The sequence below is a fragment of the Dasypus novemcinctus genome, chromosome 16 (assembly GCF_030445035.2).
Source record: "Dasypus novemcinctus isolate mDasNov1 chromosome 16, mDasNov1.1.hap2, whole genome shotgun sequence".
NCBI classification, from domain to species: Eukaryota; Metazoa; Chordata; class Mammalia; order Cingulata; family Dasypodidae; genus Dasypus; species Dasypus novemcinctus.
In genome coordinates this window covers 62,250,039-62,268,268 of record NC_080688.1, presented here as the reverse complement: position 1 = coordinate 62,268,268, position 18,230 = coordinate 62,250,039, and the positions used below count along the sequence as shown (strand labels likewise).

The following is an 18,230-nucleotide window of genomic DNA, read 5'->3' as shown; positions in this document are numbered from 1 at the left end:
TATCTTTCTTAAATTTTTATTTTTTATTTGAATCGCTGGTCTGAAAAAAAAGAAAACCTGAAACTTGCTTTATTTGGTTAGTAAATGTTTGTGTTTCTTCCACATTGATCAACTTAACTTAAAATTTTACTTTACTCTGGCAATATGAGCTGCAGCAATCCTAACCATTGCTTATCCATTATTTTTCACTACCAGGAAGCTAAACGTTGCAGAAGAAAGTTTTTAAAAGGTGTCGACAGTATCCTTCTGCTGGGGCCATCAATTCAATTCAACCATTCTTTCATTCATTTCTTCCCAAAAGTTCTCTCCTCCTTCTGTCATCCTAGTTAGTGCTAAGAGTTTCCATGTATTTATACAGCAATGCAAAGTTATGTTTTCATATTCTTGTTTTGTTCCTTCAGGACCCTAAAATAGTAAGGCACACATTATTTTACTTAATTTTATATTAAAAAACACACAGCGATTAAATGACTTGACCTTTAAGGTCAGGTAGTAAGCCCTGGGGTTCTTAACCAGGGCCTTTAACTGAAATCTAGCATTTCCTTCACTTATGAATGTATGCACTAAATTACAATAGTATTCATTTCATATCACATTACAGTTGTTGCTGATCTTGAAAACTCGCTTACACTCATCCATACTTTGAAATTATGGTAGTTAGACAGACGCTAGTTGAGTGTCATAAAACTATCTGCCACTACATTCTGAGGAGTCTGTAGTTTTCACCTGACTGGCAAAGGGGTCTGTGGAACAAAAATGGTTAAGAACCCCTGCAGTGGACCAAAGTATTCTGGCTACAACTGAGTGTTTCATTCTCCTTATGTTTTAGTTTGGTTTTAGTTTTTGGGTTTTTGTTTGTTTGTTTGTTTTTGAGGTACTGGGAACCAGGCATTGAACCCGGGACCTCATATGTGGAAAGCCGGCACTCAACCACTATGCCACATTGGCTCCTCTGAGTTGGGTTTTTTGTTTGTTTTGCTTGTTGTTTTTTAGTTTTTTAGGAGACACCAGGAACCTAACCTGGGTCCTCCCAAATGGGAAGCAGGCATTCAACTGCTTGAGCCACATTCCTCCCCTCTCCTTTTGTTTCGTTTTGTTTGTTAATTTTTTGTTTTGTCTCCTTATGTTTTAAGCACACTGCTCCCCACAACCTCCCCATAGTGCATCATATTACATAAGGAAAAGTAAGCAGCTTGAAGTACTATGTACTCAACATTCTGTGATGTGTGGCTTAATATTAAATTGTGGATTAGATATAGCACCAAATATATTTCTCCTAAATCATATGCTATTTAAAATAATTAAACCTTTCTTTTCAAAGCAATCTCACTAACTAGTCAATGCCATATTATATGGCTTGCTTATTATTCTTTTTGTTTCAGTCAAATTTATCTCTCCTCAGTAACCACCTTTCAGATAAGTTGTTGGAGCTCCTGAGTCGTGAAAAAAAAAGTTAGCTTTATGTCCTATGTCCACTTTCAGCACTACAAATTTTACAAAATTTCCCTGCAATTAAAAAAAAAACTTTTTAAAGATACATAGATCACAAAAATACAATTTTGTTTTTACCAACCATATTTCCCTGGTTCTTAGCCTGTTCCTACAACTGATTCCCAGAAAAAGGGTTGCTAAATTATCCATGGCTTACCTCAAAAAGGAAGTAGAAGGGGAGCAGATGTGTCTCAACCAGTTGGGCACCTGCCTACCACATGGGAGGTTCCAGGTTTGGGTCCTGATGCCTAATAAAGACAAGCATATGCCACACCCACTGCAATGAGCAGATGCCACAAGCCAGCAAACACCACAGCTGCAGGGAGCGAAAATGGCTCAGACTTTTGGGCAGTCGCCTCCCATGTGGGAGGTGCTGGGTACATTCCCAGTGCCTCCTGGAGAATGTGAGGAAACAATGAGCAGATTGATGAGAGAACCATCTGGGGGAGGGGGATTAAATTTAAAAATTAATAAATTTTTAAAAATAAAGTAAATAAATCTTTTTTAAAAAAGGAAGTAGTCTATCAGAGAAGAGGGTTGCTAACCAGGCATTTGCAAGCCATGTTTTAGGAGATGAGCCTTTAACTCAGATGTTCTATATGTACCACCCAAATTAAGGTTTGAGTTGTAAACCAAGATCTGGTGAATGGAGCTGAAGGATGCTTCTCAGAACAGTAACAAGTGAAGGCAACCTTCATAGTGTCCCATTAGGAAATATCCAACACAACAAACTGTGGGAAAAAGAAAGGGGGAAAAAAAAGAGTCCTTCCCCAATCCTCCTATCTACTGGGAGATGTAGAAATTATGCTTTTCATTTCCCTTTTTACTCCAGATGAAAAAGTAGAGTGTATCTTGTCGTAAAACTAGTTAGCTCCTGGTAGGGGAAAACTTGAACCCTAGTTTAGTCTGAAGCAAGCCTTGGATTTGGGGTCATTTTTTCAGTAGGATTTGGCAACAACCACTCTACCCAAACTCCTTGTTCCTGTCAAAATTTTTAAACAATTTCCTTTATTCACAGTATTCTTTTAGATCGAATGTAGAACAGCGATTCTCAAATTTTGAGTACGTATTGGATCACAGACTGGTGTGTGTGTCTGTAAAATTCAGATTGTTCGAATTTTTCACAGAGAGGGTCTGAGATAGGACGAGCGAAGTTTGGAATAAATGCTTCCTCAGGAAACGCAGTTCAGGTGACCCGCCCAGGGAAATAACTGTTTACTGTTGCTAGAACACCAAGGTTTTAACAGGTCTTGTCGTTGATCGGACACCATCAAATCCCACTCATCGTTATAGCTGTCGCGTCCCCGGACTAGGTGACACCAATATAACCCAGCACCCAGCATGAGCCCTGGAAACGGCTTCCCTGCAAGGACCGCTATCCACGTGGTCGTCCCGGGCAACCACAAGGTCGAATCTAAAGACGAAAACAAATGTGTAACGAATAACTGAACTGATGATGGAAAAGATCTAGTCACTGACTTTGAAGTTTAAACCTAAAACTGATACCTGAAAAAAAAAAAACCTGCCGAAAAAGGCAGATTCCTGTCCAGAGGTGAGAGGAGGCGGTACTTCCGGGTCAGGTGGGCCGGCTGCTTTGACCTTCCTCGCCGCCCAGCCATTTTGTTCCAGTTAGTCCCGAGGCTGCGGCTGCGGAGGGGTCGCTTGAATAGAAGCTGCAAAGATGCTGTCCGTGCGCATAGCCGCGGCCGTGGCCCGCACCCTCCCTCGGCGGGCCGGGCTGGTGAGTGCCGGGGAGCCGGGGAAGGGAGGTGGCCGACGAGGGCTGCAGCAGGCGGCGTGATGCCCTGGCTCGGGTGCTTTCTGCAAGGGGGATGAGGGATTGTGGCGGTGCCGCCATCTTGCCCCGGTGGCTGCGCCCGGGCTGGGCAGGGCAGACAGCAGAGGGCCCTGTGGCTCGCCACCCGTGCAGAATGGTGCAGTGGTGCAGTGGGTGGTAACCTCGCTGTTGCCCAGGGATGAGGCCTCGGGAGGAGTCCCATCTCCAGCGCTTCAGTCCCGGTTGATTCTCAGGGACTCGCCCCGCTGAAGGTCAGAGGAATGTTGTCAATTCTTGTTGAAGCGCATTAGGAGAGGCTGACATTGTATGAAGGTCAGCAGGCCGCGGCATTTCACCTCTGCTCGAATTCAGTTAGGAGGAAAGAAAGAAATGAAAATGGCTTGTTGAGTACTTGAGTAGACTGTCTCACTGAGCTGAATTCTGAAATGATTGTGAGAACACCGTGCAGGTACAAAAAAAGGATTTCATGCGGCCGATGCCGTGACAGCTATGAAGATGGTTTCTTAATTGTCTCATAATATGGCAGAAGGGAATTTTTGCTTTGCGGTACTTTGACATGTGTAAAGATTTCGTCCTTCGTCTTCCTGATCTTTCGAGGAGTTGTTAGATTGAGAACTCGACAAGTAAAATAAACCGTAAGGTTGGGAAATGCCTTACCTCCCTTGAAGTTAACATAAAAACCTTAACCATTTACATTTAGTTATTTTTTTCATCTCAAAAGATATCTCAATTTGAATTCTTACTGGCTCTTCTGCAGCCCTAACAGTTCTTGGTCTTGTGTCAACTTGGTTTATTTTCTGTTGGTAAAAAAAAAAAAAAGCGTTTTTAATGATTTTTACCCAGCTCTTACGGAATATAGGTTCAAGAATTGACTGTGACCAATCACAGCATTACTCCTTCAAGAAGAAGGAGAATTCCAGGTTCCCAGGTTGTTACAGGGTTTGTTGAAGGCAGTGAAAAATGACCACAGTCAATACTTCTTTGTTTCTAGTTGGACTCTTTAGCATTTACTAACTCAGTTTTTATTTGTTTGCTTGTTTGATTTTAAAATAGGAAGTCTATTGAAATTTTCCCCCTTTAGGAAGCAATTTATATTAACTGAGAATTTCTGCAACTTGATTGAAATACACCTAAAGTCAAAATAGAAGTACTTTTAAAAAGTATAAGTATAAATGCTTATACTTTGTTAACAGTTGCTTTTCTAAATAGACTGTATTTTAAAATAGGCTTTTTAATAGGGTGCCTTCACTGTACCAGGAACAGCATAATAGATTTACACATATCTCAAAAGGTAGTTTCCCACGTGGTTAATAGTTTTTCCACTTTAAGCAAAATATATATTTTTGTTTTGTTTTGTTTTTTTAGATGGTACCAAGGATTGAACCTAGGACCTTGTATATGAGAAACAGGCACTCAACTAAAGAGCTATATCCACTCCCAAAATATTTTAAATTTGATTAATAGTTTCACAATAATTTGATCAAACTAAGCCTTCACTTATGTAAGCTGACCTTATGTAAAGACTTTTCTTTAAAGTCAACATTTTAAATATGTTACTGCATTAGGTCTCCAGAAATGCTTTGGGATCATCCTTCATTGCCGCAAGGAACCTCCATGCATCTAACACTCATCTTCAGAAAACTGGTAAGTCATTTCTAAGTCTACACCATATTTACAACCTTGAGGACAGAGTTACATAGTTGTTACGGAGTATTCTTTTGGGTTTTTTGTTGTGCTTTTTTTTTTTCACTTGATGATGACATTATATTAAACTCTTAGTTTTTTAATTTTAATAACTTCATGTAGCACTTTTTATACAAATCTTGTAAAATATAAGTAGAAAAAGGCTTCATGTTTTCTAATTGCTTTTAGTTAATGGTGTTTCTAGTTAATTTTTCTTTCCTTTTTAGTTCCCACAGAATCTCATTGTTAATCTGTAATGTTCCATTTATTTCTGTCTTGTTAGGTTCTCTTGTTCTAGCGAAATGAACTACAGTTATATGTTTTCCTTTTGGTATTAGTTCAGCTTCTTTGTTTTGATAATGCCCCTCTGGTAGAACCAGAAAGCATGTACAGTAGGTGGTGGGTGCCCTTACAGATCTTTGAAAGATTATTACCAAAAGCTAAGATGAAAAATATGAATATCTTTTAGTAAAAAAAATCAGATTTCAGCATAGGTACAGATTCCTTAGAAATTAAGCCAAAGGAGTGAAAATTAGGAGTGAGGGTACTGCTAAATGTAATTTAGTTATTATTGCAAAATTGCAATAATTTCTATGTTGTTGGGATTAAGTTTTGAAAATATCTTGGGGCTGGATTATTTTTTAAATGGAATTGTCCCCTTATTAGGCACTGCTGAGGTGTCCTCTATACTTGAAGAGCGCATTCTTGGAGCTGATACTTCTGTTGACCTTGAGGAAACTGGGCGTGTCTTAAGTATTGGTGATGGTATTGCCCGAGTGCACGGGCTGAGAAATGTCCAAGCAGAAGAAATGGTAGAGTTTTCTTCAGGCTTGAAGGTAAATTTGAAATGAAATTGTTGTTTTAGGATTGGTGTCTTTTCTGTTTTACCCTGGTCACTTTATTTCATTTAGTAATGCAGAAATTGTGCAAGATTATTTTTTTCTAGTTTTAAGACTTTTTCTGTGCTTGCTTTGGCAGCACATATACTAAAATTCGAATGATATAGAGAAGATTAGCATGGCGTCTGTGCAAGAACAACATGCAAATTCGTGAAGCGTTCCATATTTTTTAAAAAAGAGGTTTTTTTTCTTCTTAAATGATTGTTATAGATTGAAAGGACAAACATAAGGATTTAAGGATTTTTGTTAAGCAGGAATTGTTATACTTGGGACTACTTCATATGCAAATTGTAGTGACTGTTTCTCAAACAGAAAATCAGGTAAACTACCCATGTTCAAGAAGTTCAAGTCCGTTCTTTGTAGTTAAGATCATCTTACACAAAACCATTTGATGACTTAAAGTAAATTTATTTCTGGTGGAAAATTGAAAGCCAGTGACTTCCTTTTTTTTAGCAGTAGTAGGTCTTTGTTATTGAAAGATGAATTGATAGTGTAGCTATCAGAAGCTCTCTGATATAAATCTGCTGCTTTGCCACTATGTTTCGCCTCGTCTGCCAGTGGGGTGAGAAATAAAAGTTGTAGGAGTCGGGGTTTCTGACAAATGTAGAGATAGATAACAGGGTTGATTGGAGGCAGTAGTACTATTCACTGAGCACATAGAGGAATAGATAGTCTTGGTCCTCTTAATAGTGTCCAGTATGGAAAAAGATCACTTAAGTGGAATAGCAGTTTGATGGGGAAGACTAGTTATAGAGCCAAAAGTTATTGTCATTAAGAACTTACCCAGAACAACGAACCTCTCATTATCAGTGTCTATATCTTTGAAAGGTGAGGATGAAATAGATGCTTCTAAGACCAACACTGTCTAATCAAACTTTCTGTAATGATGGAAATGTTATGTATCTGCTTTTTAATGTGGCAGATACTATACACACATGACTATTGAGCACATGAAATATGGCTAGGGCAACTGAGGAACTGCATTTTTAATTAAAAATTTTTTTTAATTTGGCTTAATTAATTTTAATAAATTTAAGTTGCTATATATTGAACAGCACAGGTTTTTTAAATTTATCTATTTATTAAGGATTATTTTATTTATTTCTCTCTCATTCCCCTTGTTATCTGCTCTGTGTCCATTCACTGTGTGTTCTTCTGTGTCTGCCTGCATTCTTGTCATGCTGCCTGGGGAACTGTGTTGCATTTTTTGTTGCATCATCTTGCTGTGTCAGCTCTCCATGTGTGTGGCACCACTCCTGGGTGGGCTGCGCTTTATTTGCGCAGGGCGGCTCTCCTTGTGGGGTACGCTCCTTGCACATGGGGCTGCCCTACATGAGGGACACCCCTACGTGGCATGGCACTCTTTGTGCACGGCAGCACTGTGCGTGGGCCAGCTCACCACACAGGTCAGGAGGCCCTCAGTATCGAACCCTGGACCCTCCATATGGTAGGTGGATACTCTTATCAATTGAGCCACAATCGCTTCCCTGAACAGCACAGATTTAGAGTGAAATTTTTGCACCTGCAATTTAGGGGGGAACTGGGGATTGAACCTGGGACCTTGTACATGAGAAGCAGGCACTCAACCACTGAGCTACATCCGCTCCCCTGCAATGATGTTTCTTTTTTTATTTCTCTCCCCTTCCGCCCCCCCCCCCCCAGTTGTCTGCTCTCTCTGTCCATTCACTGTGTGTTCTGTGACCGCTTCTATCCTTATCAGCAGCACTGGGAATTTGTATTTCTTTCTGTTGTGTCATCTTGTTGTGTCAGCTCTGTGTGTGCAGTGCCATTCTTGGGCAGGCTGCACTTTCATGCTGGGCAGCTCTCCTTATGGGGCACGCTCCTTGCGCATGGGGCTCCCCTACGCAGGGGACAACCCTGCGTGGCACGACACTCCTTGCGTGCATCAGCACTGTGTGTGGGCCAGCCCCACACGGGTCAAGGAGGCCTGAGGTATGAATGGCAGACCTCCTGTGTGGTAGGCGGATGCCCTATCCATTGGTCCAAGTCCGCTTCCCAATGTTTCTTTATATTCTTCTGTTTTTGCCATAAACGCTTCCTTAGAGTTTTTATTACTGACCAGACACTGATCTTGGGATAGCCTTTCTGCTTTAGTTATGATTTAAGGAGCTGAAACCTTAAGGTTCTTGAATGGCTGCAGTTGGGTAGCTTTTGGTTTTACTTTCTATTAACTTAATGATTAAATAATTTTGTATAGAGTGTTTATGGAGACTCTCACAGATAGAAAGTTATAAATCAAATCTGTCTTAAAATTTTCATTTGATCCTGGACACCTTATTTCATACAGATTAACCACTTCAAAAGTCAAAGGTAGTACAGTGGAAAAAAGTTTACCCTGTTGAATTTCTTCTTGCTGCTTTTAGTTATTTAGTAATGTAATAATGGGCATGTCAGGCTTATAAGATTATTCAAAGGAACATGTTACTGTTGTAAAAATGTTATACAAACTAGATTAGTCATTAGTTAGAAAAATACTCAGAGTAAACCAAATTGAGAAGGGCAATACTACTTGTTTTTCCCCCAGCGTTTTTCATATCATGTAATGATGGTATATGGGAAGAAGCGCCACTCAAGCTTCATTGGTGTTCATTTGTGTCTTGTAAAGGGTATGTCTCTGAACTTGGAACCTGACAATGTTGGTGTTGTCGTGTTTGGAAATGATAAGCTAATTAAGGAAGGTGATATTGTGAAGAGGACGGGAGCCATTGTGGACGTTCCAGTTGGTGAAGAGCTGTTGGGTCGTGTAGTGGATGCCCTTGGTAATGCCATTGATGGAAAGGTAGGTTTAGAATTCACTAGAGATGATCGTAGCTTCTAATGAGCATCAAAACTGATTATTCTGAGAATTTCTTTTTACTGGTTTTTTTTTCTTTTGAAAAAAAAAAAAACAGGGTCCGATTGGTTCCAAGACCCGCCGGCGAGTTGGTCTGAAAGCCCCTGGCATCATTCCTCGAATCTCTGTGCGTGAACCAATGCAGACTGGCATTAAGGCTGTGGATAGCTTGGTGCCGATTGGTCGTGGTCAGCGTGAGCTGATTATTGGTGACCGACAGACTGGGTAAAGACTCAATAGCATGTTGAAAGTTCTAACTGAAAATTGCAATGGAAAGATTACTTCTTTTAGACTTGAAGTTGTAAATGCTTTCGATATGGTGGAAAAAGTTGAATGATATGGGGATTAGTGGTAGTAGTAAAATTTTTATTTGAGAAATATTTTAATGTATTTAGTGCCTTTTATGTTTTTGTCCTTTTAAAGTAAAACTTCAATTGCTATTGACACAATCATTAACCAGAAACGTTTCAATGATGGAACTGATGAAAAGAAGAAGCTATACTGTATATATGTTGCTATTGGTCAAAAGAGATCCACTGTTGCCCAGTTGGTGAAGAGACTTACAGATGCAGGTATTAACTTTAGTCCTGTTGGTGTTATCTTAAGTCCTTTTGCTCCTAGTCTTCTTAGGATAGCTTACACTTAATGAAGATTGATTTTAATTAATAATACTTAAAGAACTGAACTTTCTACTCATGTAAAGCAATATGTTTTAAGATTTTGTCAGTTTCTTTAAAGTAGAAGGTATTTGGTTACTTCTTGATGGTTAATCATTTTAGCCCTTTAGTAATTTTTATTATAGTAATTTCTAATTTAAAGCTGCCATATTGATTATAGAACTTGTAAAAAATCAATTATTTCTATCCTCAGATGCCATGAAGTACACCATTGTGGTTTCTGCTACAGCTTCTGATGCTGCCCCACTTCAGTACCTGGCTCCTTATTCTGGGTGTTCCATGGGAGAATATTTTAGGGATAACGGCAAACACGCTTTGATCATCTACGATGACTTATCCAAACAGGTCAAAGGAAACATATTTTTGGAATCATTTATATGTTTACACTAAAAGTTGAAAAAATGCAGATTTGTCTAATAGGTAAATATCATAACCCTTTTTTATACTGTAGGCTGTTGCTTATCGTCAGATGTCTCTATTGCTCCGCCGACCCCCTGGTCGTGAAGCTTATCCTGGTGATGTGTTCTACCTACACTCCCGTCTCCTGGAGAGAGCAGCCAAGATGAATGATTCATTTGGTGGTGGCTCCTTGACTGCTTTACCAGTCATAGAAACACAAGCTGGTGATGTGTCTGCTTACATTCCAACAAATGTCATCTCCATCACTGATGGACAGGTATTATTTTAGTAGTTAAAACGGGGTTTTAAAAATCTTTGATGATTTCAAGATATTGGTTTATTATCAATTCATGATGTAGCGTACTTCATTCTTATTTCATTTATGCCCACTCCTGTTTTCTTTCCTTCCCTGATTTTTTTTTAAGATTTCTTTTTATTTCTCCCCCCATTCCTCCCATTCTCTGTTCTGTGTCCGTTCGCTGTGTGTTGTTCTGTGTCTGCTTGTATTCTCATTAGGCAGTTCCCGGAACCGATCCTGGGTCCTTCTGGAGTGGGAGAGAGGCAATTACTCTCTTGCACCACCTCAACTCCCTGTTCTGCTACATATTATTTTCTCTCCTCTGTGTCTCTTGTTGTGTCATCTTGCTGCCCAGCTCTCAGTGTTAGCTGGCACTCCTATGTGGGGCCGCTTTCCTGTGTTGGGCGGTATTCCATGGAGGGGGGCACTCCTGCATGGGGCAGCGTTCCAGTGTGGACTGGGACTCCACGTGGGCCAGCTTTCCCTTACCAGGAGGCCCTGGGCATCAAACTCTGGACCTCCTCCTATATGGTAGACGGGAACCCAATTGGTTGAGCCACTTCTATTTCCTTCCCTGATATTTTTTTTTCCTTTTTTTTCTTTGTTTTGGGGGGTTCCTTCTCCTTTCACTCGTTGTTTTGTTTGTTGTCTGTCTTTTCTTTAGGGGAGGCACTAGCAACCAAACCCAGGACCTCCTGTTTGAGAGGCAGATGCTCTACTGCTTGAGCCACATGTTCTCCCCGATAATTTTTTTTTTGTCTTTTTTTCAATATACATTAAAAAAATATGAGGTCCCCATATATCCCCCACCCCCCTTACCCCACTCCTCCCGTCATCTCCCCTATAATTTTGATGCAAATGTCAGATATCGTGTCACTTCATCTGTATATATTTCAGCATAAATATTATTATCTATTTTCTCATTTATCAGTAATAGGATAAGTACTGGGGTTGTAGACGATTTGGAAGCCTCTTTACCGTAGAAAACATTTAGCATTTTTACTCAGATTTTGCCTTTATATTTTTTGACAGTGAGTTAAATTTGAAAATAGTTGATTTCTTTAAGTTTGCTTATATGTCTCTTCTTACATTGCAGATCTTTCTGGAAACAGAATTGTTCTACAAAGGTATTCGCCCTGCCATTAATGTTGGTTTGTCTGTGTCTCGTGTCGGGTCTGCCGCCCAAACCAGAGCCATGAAACAGGTAATTTTGCATCATTTTGGTAATATAATGAATAAGATTAAAATCTTAAAAGTGTATGGACCATGTATAGTACTCTGACATTGCATTAACTACCAGCAATTTCTTTATTTCAGGTGGCAGGTACCATGAAGCTGGAATTAGCTCAGTATCGTGAGGTTGCTGCTTTTGCCCAGTTTGGTTCTGACCTTGATGCTGCTACACAGCAACTCTTGAGTCGTGGTGTGCGTCTGACTGAGTTGCTGAAACAAGGACAGTATTGTGAGTTCTTTTTTTTCTCTTGGTCAAGTTCCTACTGTATGTCGAGGCCTGTAATTTATAGTGCATGCTGTTATTTTTCATCAGAGTTACTGCCTTTCGAATGTGGCTGATGCCAATTTTCTTATTTTACTTAAAGCGCAGTCCTTACAGCTATTTGAATGTAAATGCCATGAAGTCAATAACCAGGAAAACTTAGTATTTATTATTACTATTTTAAACCTTCTTTTCATAAATAAAATCTGCTAGAACCCCCTCCTTTGGCAGTAAGAATGGAATTTTGTGGAATGAACAGAATGTTAGTATGTTTTTATCTTGCCATGAGATTTCAACTACTTACTTATACCTAAAACAGCATGAGCCCTGCAGATTATAAGCATATTTATGGGATATGCCCAAATACTACTTGAGTAAGTATATATAAAGAAAGAAAAAGTGTTTTCTTGGGTGGGAGGTGAGAAAAGGAGTATTAATGTGGATTGTAGGTCTCAGAAGATATGGGTACATGTTGATAATAGGAAAAGTAAGTTACTCTGATAATATAGCATTTTATGTTTGAGCAAGTCATTTGGCATTCTTTTGTTTCTTTTCAGCTCCAATGGCTATTGAGGAACAAGTGGCTGTCATCTATGCTGGTGTAAGGGGGTATCTTGATAAGCTGGAGCCCAGCAAAATCACAAAGTTTGAGAATGCTTTCTTGTCTCATGTTATCAGCCAACACCAAGCTCTGTTGAACACTATCAGGTATGACTACAATTGATGGCAGTTAAGTTTTAAGATACAACATTTTTTAAAATTATTTTTAACCTTATAACTAAGTCCAGTCACTGAATTTTTGTTTGGGTCATAACTGACAACCTACTTTCATTTCCAAATAGGGCTGATGGAAAGATCTCAGAAGAATCAGATGCGAAGCTGAAAGAGATTGTAACAAACTTTTTGGCTGGATTTGAAGCTTAAATTCATGGATTCAAATTAAATGTCAGTTTGGTTTTGTCATTGTTCTGGTAATCAGTTCCATTTGTAAAAGGAGTACTCTCATACTTAATGTACAGAAATCACATTAAAAATAAAAGCTCCATATTGTTTGGTGGATATCTCTAGTTCTTCAAAAAACTGAGATAACTTTGAGGATTGGGTAAATAAATACTTCTTAGCTTCTTTTACTTGAATATTGGTAGGATCAGCAGAGGTATTAATAGATAATTAAAAGCTGAGTTCTTTGCAGAATCTTAAGTTCTTTATGACTGGTTAAAGAGAAATTCATAAGCTTTGGATAATGATATATGTAACTAAGTTCACACTTAACAATTAATATTGAGAAGCCTAACTAGCTTCCCTGGCCCAGGAGATTTAACTATATAAAGAGGTACTGTGGGCAGGAAAACAACTGAGCAATTAAAATTCTCAAGGAAACAAAAAAAATTGCCAAAGTGAGAAAAATTGGGACCAAAACTGAGAAAGGAGATACCAGAATGAATGAATTATGGAAATTGATATGAATAACTTCCCATGGTATAGTTAACATAGTAACTATAATGCTACATTAGCTACAATGTAATCAACTTGATGAGTATTTATAATTAGTGTTTTTTGTCTCTTTTACAAATTCTTACCCTATAGTCCAAAGATAAGTATATTTTAAAAGAGTTTTAAAGGTTGCCTTTGTCATCTAAGAGCTTAATTCATCTGGAGTTTTTTTTTTTTTTTCCATATGCTTATCCAACTTTTTCAGTTCATTTATTATTTCAGCTTCTCACCTATCTGATTTGGTGCCTCTCATAAATTTGACCCATGCCTGGATCTTTCCTGGGCTCTATTTTGTCCATTTTTAAAATGTTACACATGCATGTAATTTTTTTTTAAGTCTGATTTTTTATATAAGTCTATTTATAAAAAATGCAGTCCCTTGCCTATCCCAAACATCCTCCTACGCTAACCAATTTCTATTTCAGTTTTTTTTTTCCCTTTAGTCATTTGACAGTAAAATGAATGCTTTACTCTTACTGTGCCATTGGTTTCTCCCATTGGATGATGACAGTTTCACTGGTGTGTACTCATACACATTACATACCTCACCATAATTATGCATTTCTTTCATCACATCATCACAATATGAATATGATTAGGGTAGGGACAAAGCAATTCATGATTGCAATTTCTTAGACCATAAGCATTTTTGGCATGTGGTATCACTAACTCTTCATCCAATTGTGTGAATTAATGTGTTTAAACCTATCAGGCATTCTATTGGTTTGATCTTGAGATGTTTCTCAGAACAATTTAGATGAGTTGATCTCCTTTATTATTGTTTTAGGGCAATAATATTTTAATATTAATATAGCTAGAAACTTTATTTTGGTTAGTATTTGCATGGCAAATCTTCATTCTTTTATTTACAGCGTTTTTGTATCTCATGCTTTAGATATTTTAAAAGAACATATAACTGGATTTTTAAAAAAACAAATCTTGTCAGGCCATGCCTTCCAATAAGAATATTCATTTAGCTCTGAAGAATTACAGGTGGGGAACTGCTTCCCATGTACAAGGTCCTGGGTTCAATCCCTGGTACCTCCATGAAAAACAAATGAAAATAACTTACTGAGGAGTGGACATAGCTTGGTAGTTGAGCACGTGCTTCCCCTGTACGAGGTCCTGGGTTCAATCCCCAGCACTTACTAAAAAAGAAAAGAAAAAAAAAAATGACTGGTATCTGGGTAAAAATATAAAATTTTATTTTTTCCTCTGTCCTGTCTCCTCCCCATTTCTTTTCTCACCATTCTTGGCTTCTGAATTGATACTTTTTATATTTTTTCCCCCTTCTGGTTTGAAAATTGTGTTCATGTCTATTCTTTTACTAGTTAGTTTAGAAACTATAATGTGCATATTAATGTGTTAAAGTCTAAAATTAAAACCCCAAGTATTTGCCTTTTTTTGTTCTTTGTCCCTTGAATCTCAGTCCTTCCATTTTGTGACTACTCTCCATCTGCCAGAAGTACATCCTTTGGGAAGTAGCTGGTCTCCTGGTTATGATTCTTTTTAACTCCCTGATTGTTTTGAAGATGTTTTTTTCTGGGGTTAGAATTCTAGGCTGGCAGTTACATTTCCCTCTTTTCTGGCCTCCATTATTGCTGGCTTCTTCAACTGTCATTGTTTCTTTAAATATAAGCTGTTTTCTCTTTTTTTTGGCAGCTTTTAAGATATTTTAATTCTTTTCTATTTTTAGTTGGGTTTTTTTTTGGTTTTTTTGTTTTTGCTTTTTCTAGTATATTTCCTTTAATCTTGTTTGGGAATTAATGGGTTTCTTCAATTTGTGAAATATTGTCTCTGTTTCTGAATATCTGAAACACTCTCATCCATTTTGTCTTCAGATGTTGTCAATTTTTCTTCTTTCCCCAGCAGTATTTAGAGTGGAAATAAAGTAAGTAGTAGTCTATTTTAAAGAAAATTGAAGAAATTATGTAATTTCACAAGATAACTTGATTTATTGCAGTTACCACTTAGTGGAAATATTCTGTGCCTTTATTACATTTCCCTTCCTGATTCATGTGAATGGAGGTGTATTCATCATACTGTTCTGCACCTGGTGTTACATTACAGCCTATCTGGGACAAATGTTTTTGAGTAGCCTTTCTTTTTTCATTCCTTTTTAAAATAGCTGCATAGTATTCTGATAAATTGCTGATAATTTAAATAAGCAGTCTTCACTTGATGGGCATTGAGATTATTTCTAGATTTCTGTTAAACAGCATAAGAATTCTTCAAACATTATTTTAGACATTTGAAGTGTATCTGTAAGGATGAATTATAGGAAGTGATGTTGCTGAATCATAGTATATGTCCATTTGTACTTCTGATAGATATTGTTAAATCACAGTAGCTTGTACCAATTTATATTCTGCCAGCAATATGAGTACCACTATGTCCCCACAACTTCGCTAATAGCTTTTTACCAAACATTTTTTAAAAACTTTATTTGGGGGAAATTCTCATACCATAAAACTTAAACCATTTTATTTTATTTTATTTTATTTTTTATTGACTTTGTAATAATATTACATTAAAAATATATATGTGAGGTCCCATTCAACCCCACCCCCCCACCCCCCCTCTCCCCCCCCAACAACACTCGTTCCCATCATCATGACACATCCATTGGATTTGGTAAGTACATCTTTGGGCACCTCTGCACCTCATAGACAATGGTCCACATCATGGCCCATACTCTGCTCCATTCCATCCAGTGGGCCCTGTGAGGATCCACGATGTCCGGTGATCACCCCCGAGGCGCCATCCAGGGCAGCTCCACGTCCCATATATGCCCCCACCTCTCATCTCTTCCTGCCCTTCCCCATACCCATCGTCCACCATGTCCACTTTTCCCATTCCAATGCCACCTCTTCTATGTGGACATTGGATTGGTTGTGTCCATTGCACCTCTATGTCAAGAGGAGGCTCAGATTCCACATGGATGCTGGCTGCCATCCTCCCATTTTCAGTTGTAATCACTCTAGGCTCCATGGTGTGGTGATTGTCCTTCTTCAACTCCATCTTAGCTGAGTGTGGTAAGTCCAATAAATCAGATTGTAGGTGCTGGAGTCTGTTGAGGCTCAGGACCTGGCTATCACATTATCAGTCCAGAGATTCAAATCCCCTAACTATATCTTAAACCCCAACGTTAACTGCACCTCCAGCAGATTAGTATGAAAGTCTTATGAAGGGAGATCCCATCTGAGTCCAGATTCATCACACATAAACACCATTTCCAGAGAGGGGCCATCTGCCCTGGTAGTAAACCCCATCGGCCATGACCATAACTCTCATGGGTCTCTTTAGCCTTCATAGGAACCAATATCTGGGGGTTGTATCTGCTTTATCTGTCTCTCTGACTCTGCTCAGTTGTGCATGAGGGCAATCCTGCCAGCCTCCAGACTCTTTTTTAGAAACTCGTAGCCATATAAACTCATTTCTCCTTTCCATTTCCCCCTTACTTTAGGTCAAACAGCATTTTAAAGTCATGTTATTTTATGTAGACATGGATATTCTGCTGATCCGCATTGAACCTTCCATATAAGGTCCTTTTCCAGTTGCATCATCAGTTGGTATTTGATAGTGGTCCCTCGTTGCCAGGGAGGCTCATCCCTGGGTGTCATGTCCCACGCTGGAGGGAAGGCATTGCATTTACATGCTGAGTTTGGCTTCGAGACTGGCCACATTTAAGTAACATGAAGGCTGACAGGAGGAAATTCCCAGGCACAATGTTGCTCTAGGCCTTGTTCTTATTTTAGGTTTATCAGCTCACAAGCATAGTCATTAGCATCAGGGGCTCACTGTTGAACCCTCACTCCCTCCCGGTCCCCGCCGCTGTACCTGGGAGACTATCGCTGCTCCCCTAGGGACCACGACAGAGCACCACTGGCCAGGAACCCAGTACCCCCCCTGCTGGGTTTTTAATTGTTGCCACTATGAGTATATCCAATCATTACCATGCACCCTGGACATATGTTCTGTACAGCTCCCTGTCAGCCATATATCACCTGTCATTGGTATCCCATACCAGTATCCCTCCATTGCCATTGTTGAAACACTCTGTGATCCAGAACTCCCCGAAATTTGAAGCCCAATATAATGTCATGGTCCCTTACTAGGGAATGGCATATAGCAATGGGTTTAAAGGATAGATAAAGAACTTGGATAAAGTTAGATAAAGAACTTAGATAAAGAATGTTGACTTGAAAAAATTCCACATCCTATCCTTTCCCCCCCCCCCAATTATTCAGCATTTCTTCGTAGGAGTCCTAGACCACAGCAATGCATATATATAATATACAGCACTCCCATACATCCACCACAACACCTTTTTCCTTCCACAGCAATACTCTTACACCCTATTCACATCATATTTACTTAAGGTGATGTACAGAGTCTGAGATATTAGCTTTCTAACATGGTAATATCTGTGCTTACATTATGGTGCATACTTTAGGATACACAGTTCTTTACATTTTTAGTTCTCCTATGTTTTACATTATGGTTTACATTATCAGTCTGTCGTCTCCTATATGTTATGGTGTAATATTACATGTTTTATATCCATCCTTATGTACTCTCAAGAAACTCCTCCCTTGCCCCCCATTTACTTTGGTTCCACACATTTAACGTCCATTTTCCCTTCCACCTTGGTGCCCACAGTGACAGCCAACCTCCGTTTCCTGAGGGGCCACTTCCAGAGATAGATGGAATAGTGTTTAGGGCCTAACTTGCTCATCTGCCCCAATGCCCTGGGAGCCACCCTTTCTCTCGAGGGATAGAGTTCCCTCTATTTGGTGGCATTAGTCCTCCCCAGGATGTGGGTCCACCCCCACTCTCACTACTTGGGATTCTACCCCATGGTGTCACCCACTCTGGCAGAATGAGCATTTAGACATTCCCCAGGAGCCCGTCCTGCATCAGACCCTCCCCTCCGAGCATTCTAAACAGGTAACCCTCTTTATTATATTTTGATATTATTTTCTTGGCATTTTACTCTCCACCACCTCCTAACCCTCTCCTGTGTTCGTATGCTACCCCTCCCTCCCCCCACTTTTGGGCAACATTACCCAACCGTCCCTCCCCAGCCACCCTCAAACCCGTAAAGCCCCAACCAAAGGCAACCCCTTGCCCCCATTTTAT

At 39.3% G+C, this 18,230-nt stretch overlaps 1 protein-coding gene and 1 non-coding gene across 2 annotated transcripts; both read left to right on the top strand.

Moving 5' to 3' along the window:
* Positions 1-279: 279 nt before the first annotated feature.
* ATP5F1A (ATP synthase F1 subunit alpha) lies at positions 280-12,653 on the top strand. Its single transcript, XM_004485344.5, has 12 exons — positions 280-3,232; positions 4,855-4,933; positions 5,639-5,808; positions 8,498-8,671; positions 8,784-8,950; positions 9,149-9,297; positions 9,596-9,747; positions 9,854-10,078; positions 11,196-11,303; positions 11,417-11,561; positions 12,152-12,302; positions 12,437-12,653. Exons 1-12 carry the CDS (start codon positions 3,173-3,175, stop codon positions 12,516-12,518), a joined length of 1,662 nt encoding a protein of 553 aa, XP_004485401.1. The 5' UTR covers positions 280-3,172; the 3' UTR covers positions 12,519-12,653.
* LOC111762221 (U6 spliceosomal RNA) lies at positions 5,935-6,041 on the top strand. Its single transcript, XR_002795389.1, has one exon. It is a non-coding gene; the product is annotated as a U6 spliceosomal RNA (small nuclear RNA).
* Positions 12,654-18,230: the final 5,577 nt, after the last annotated feature.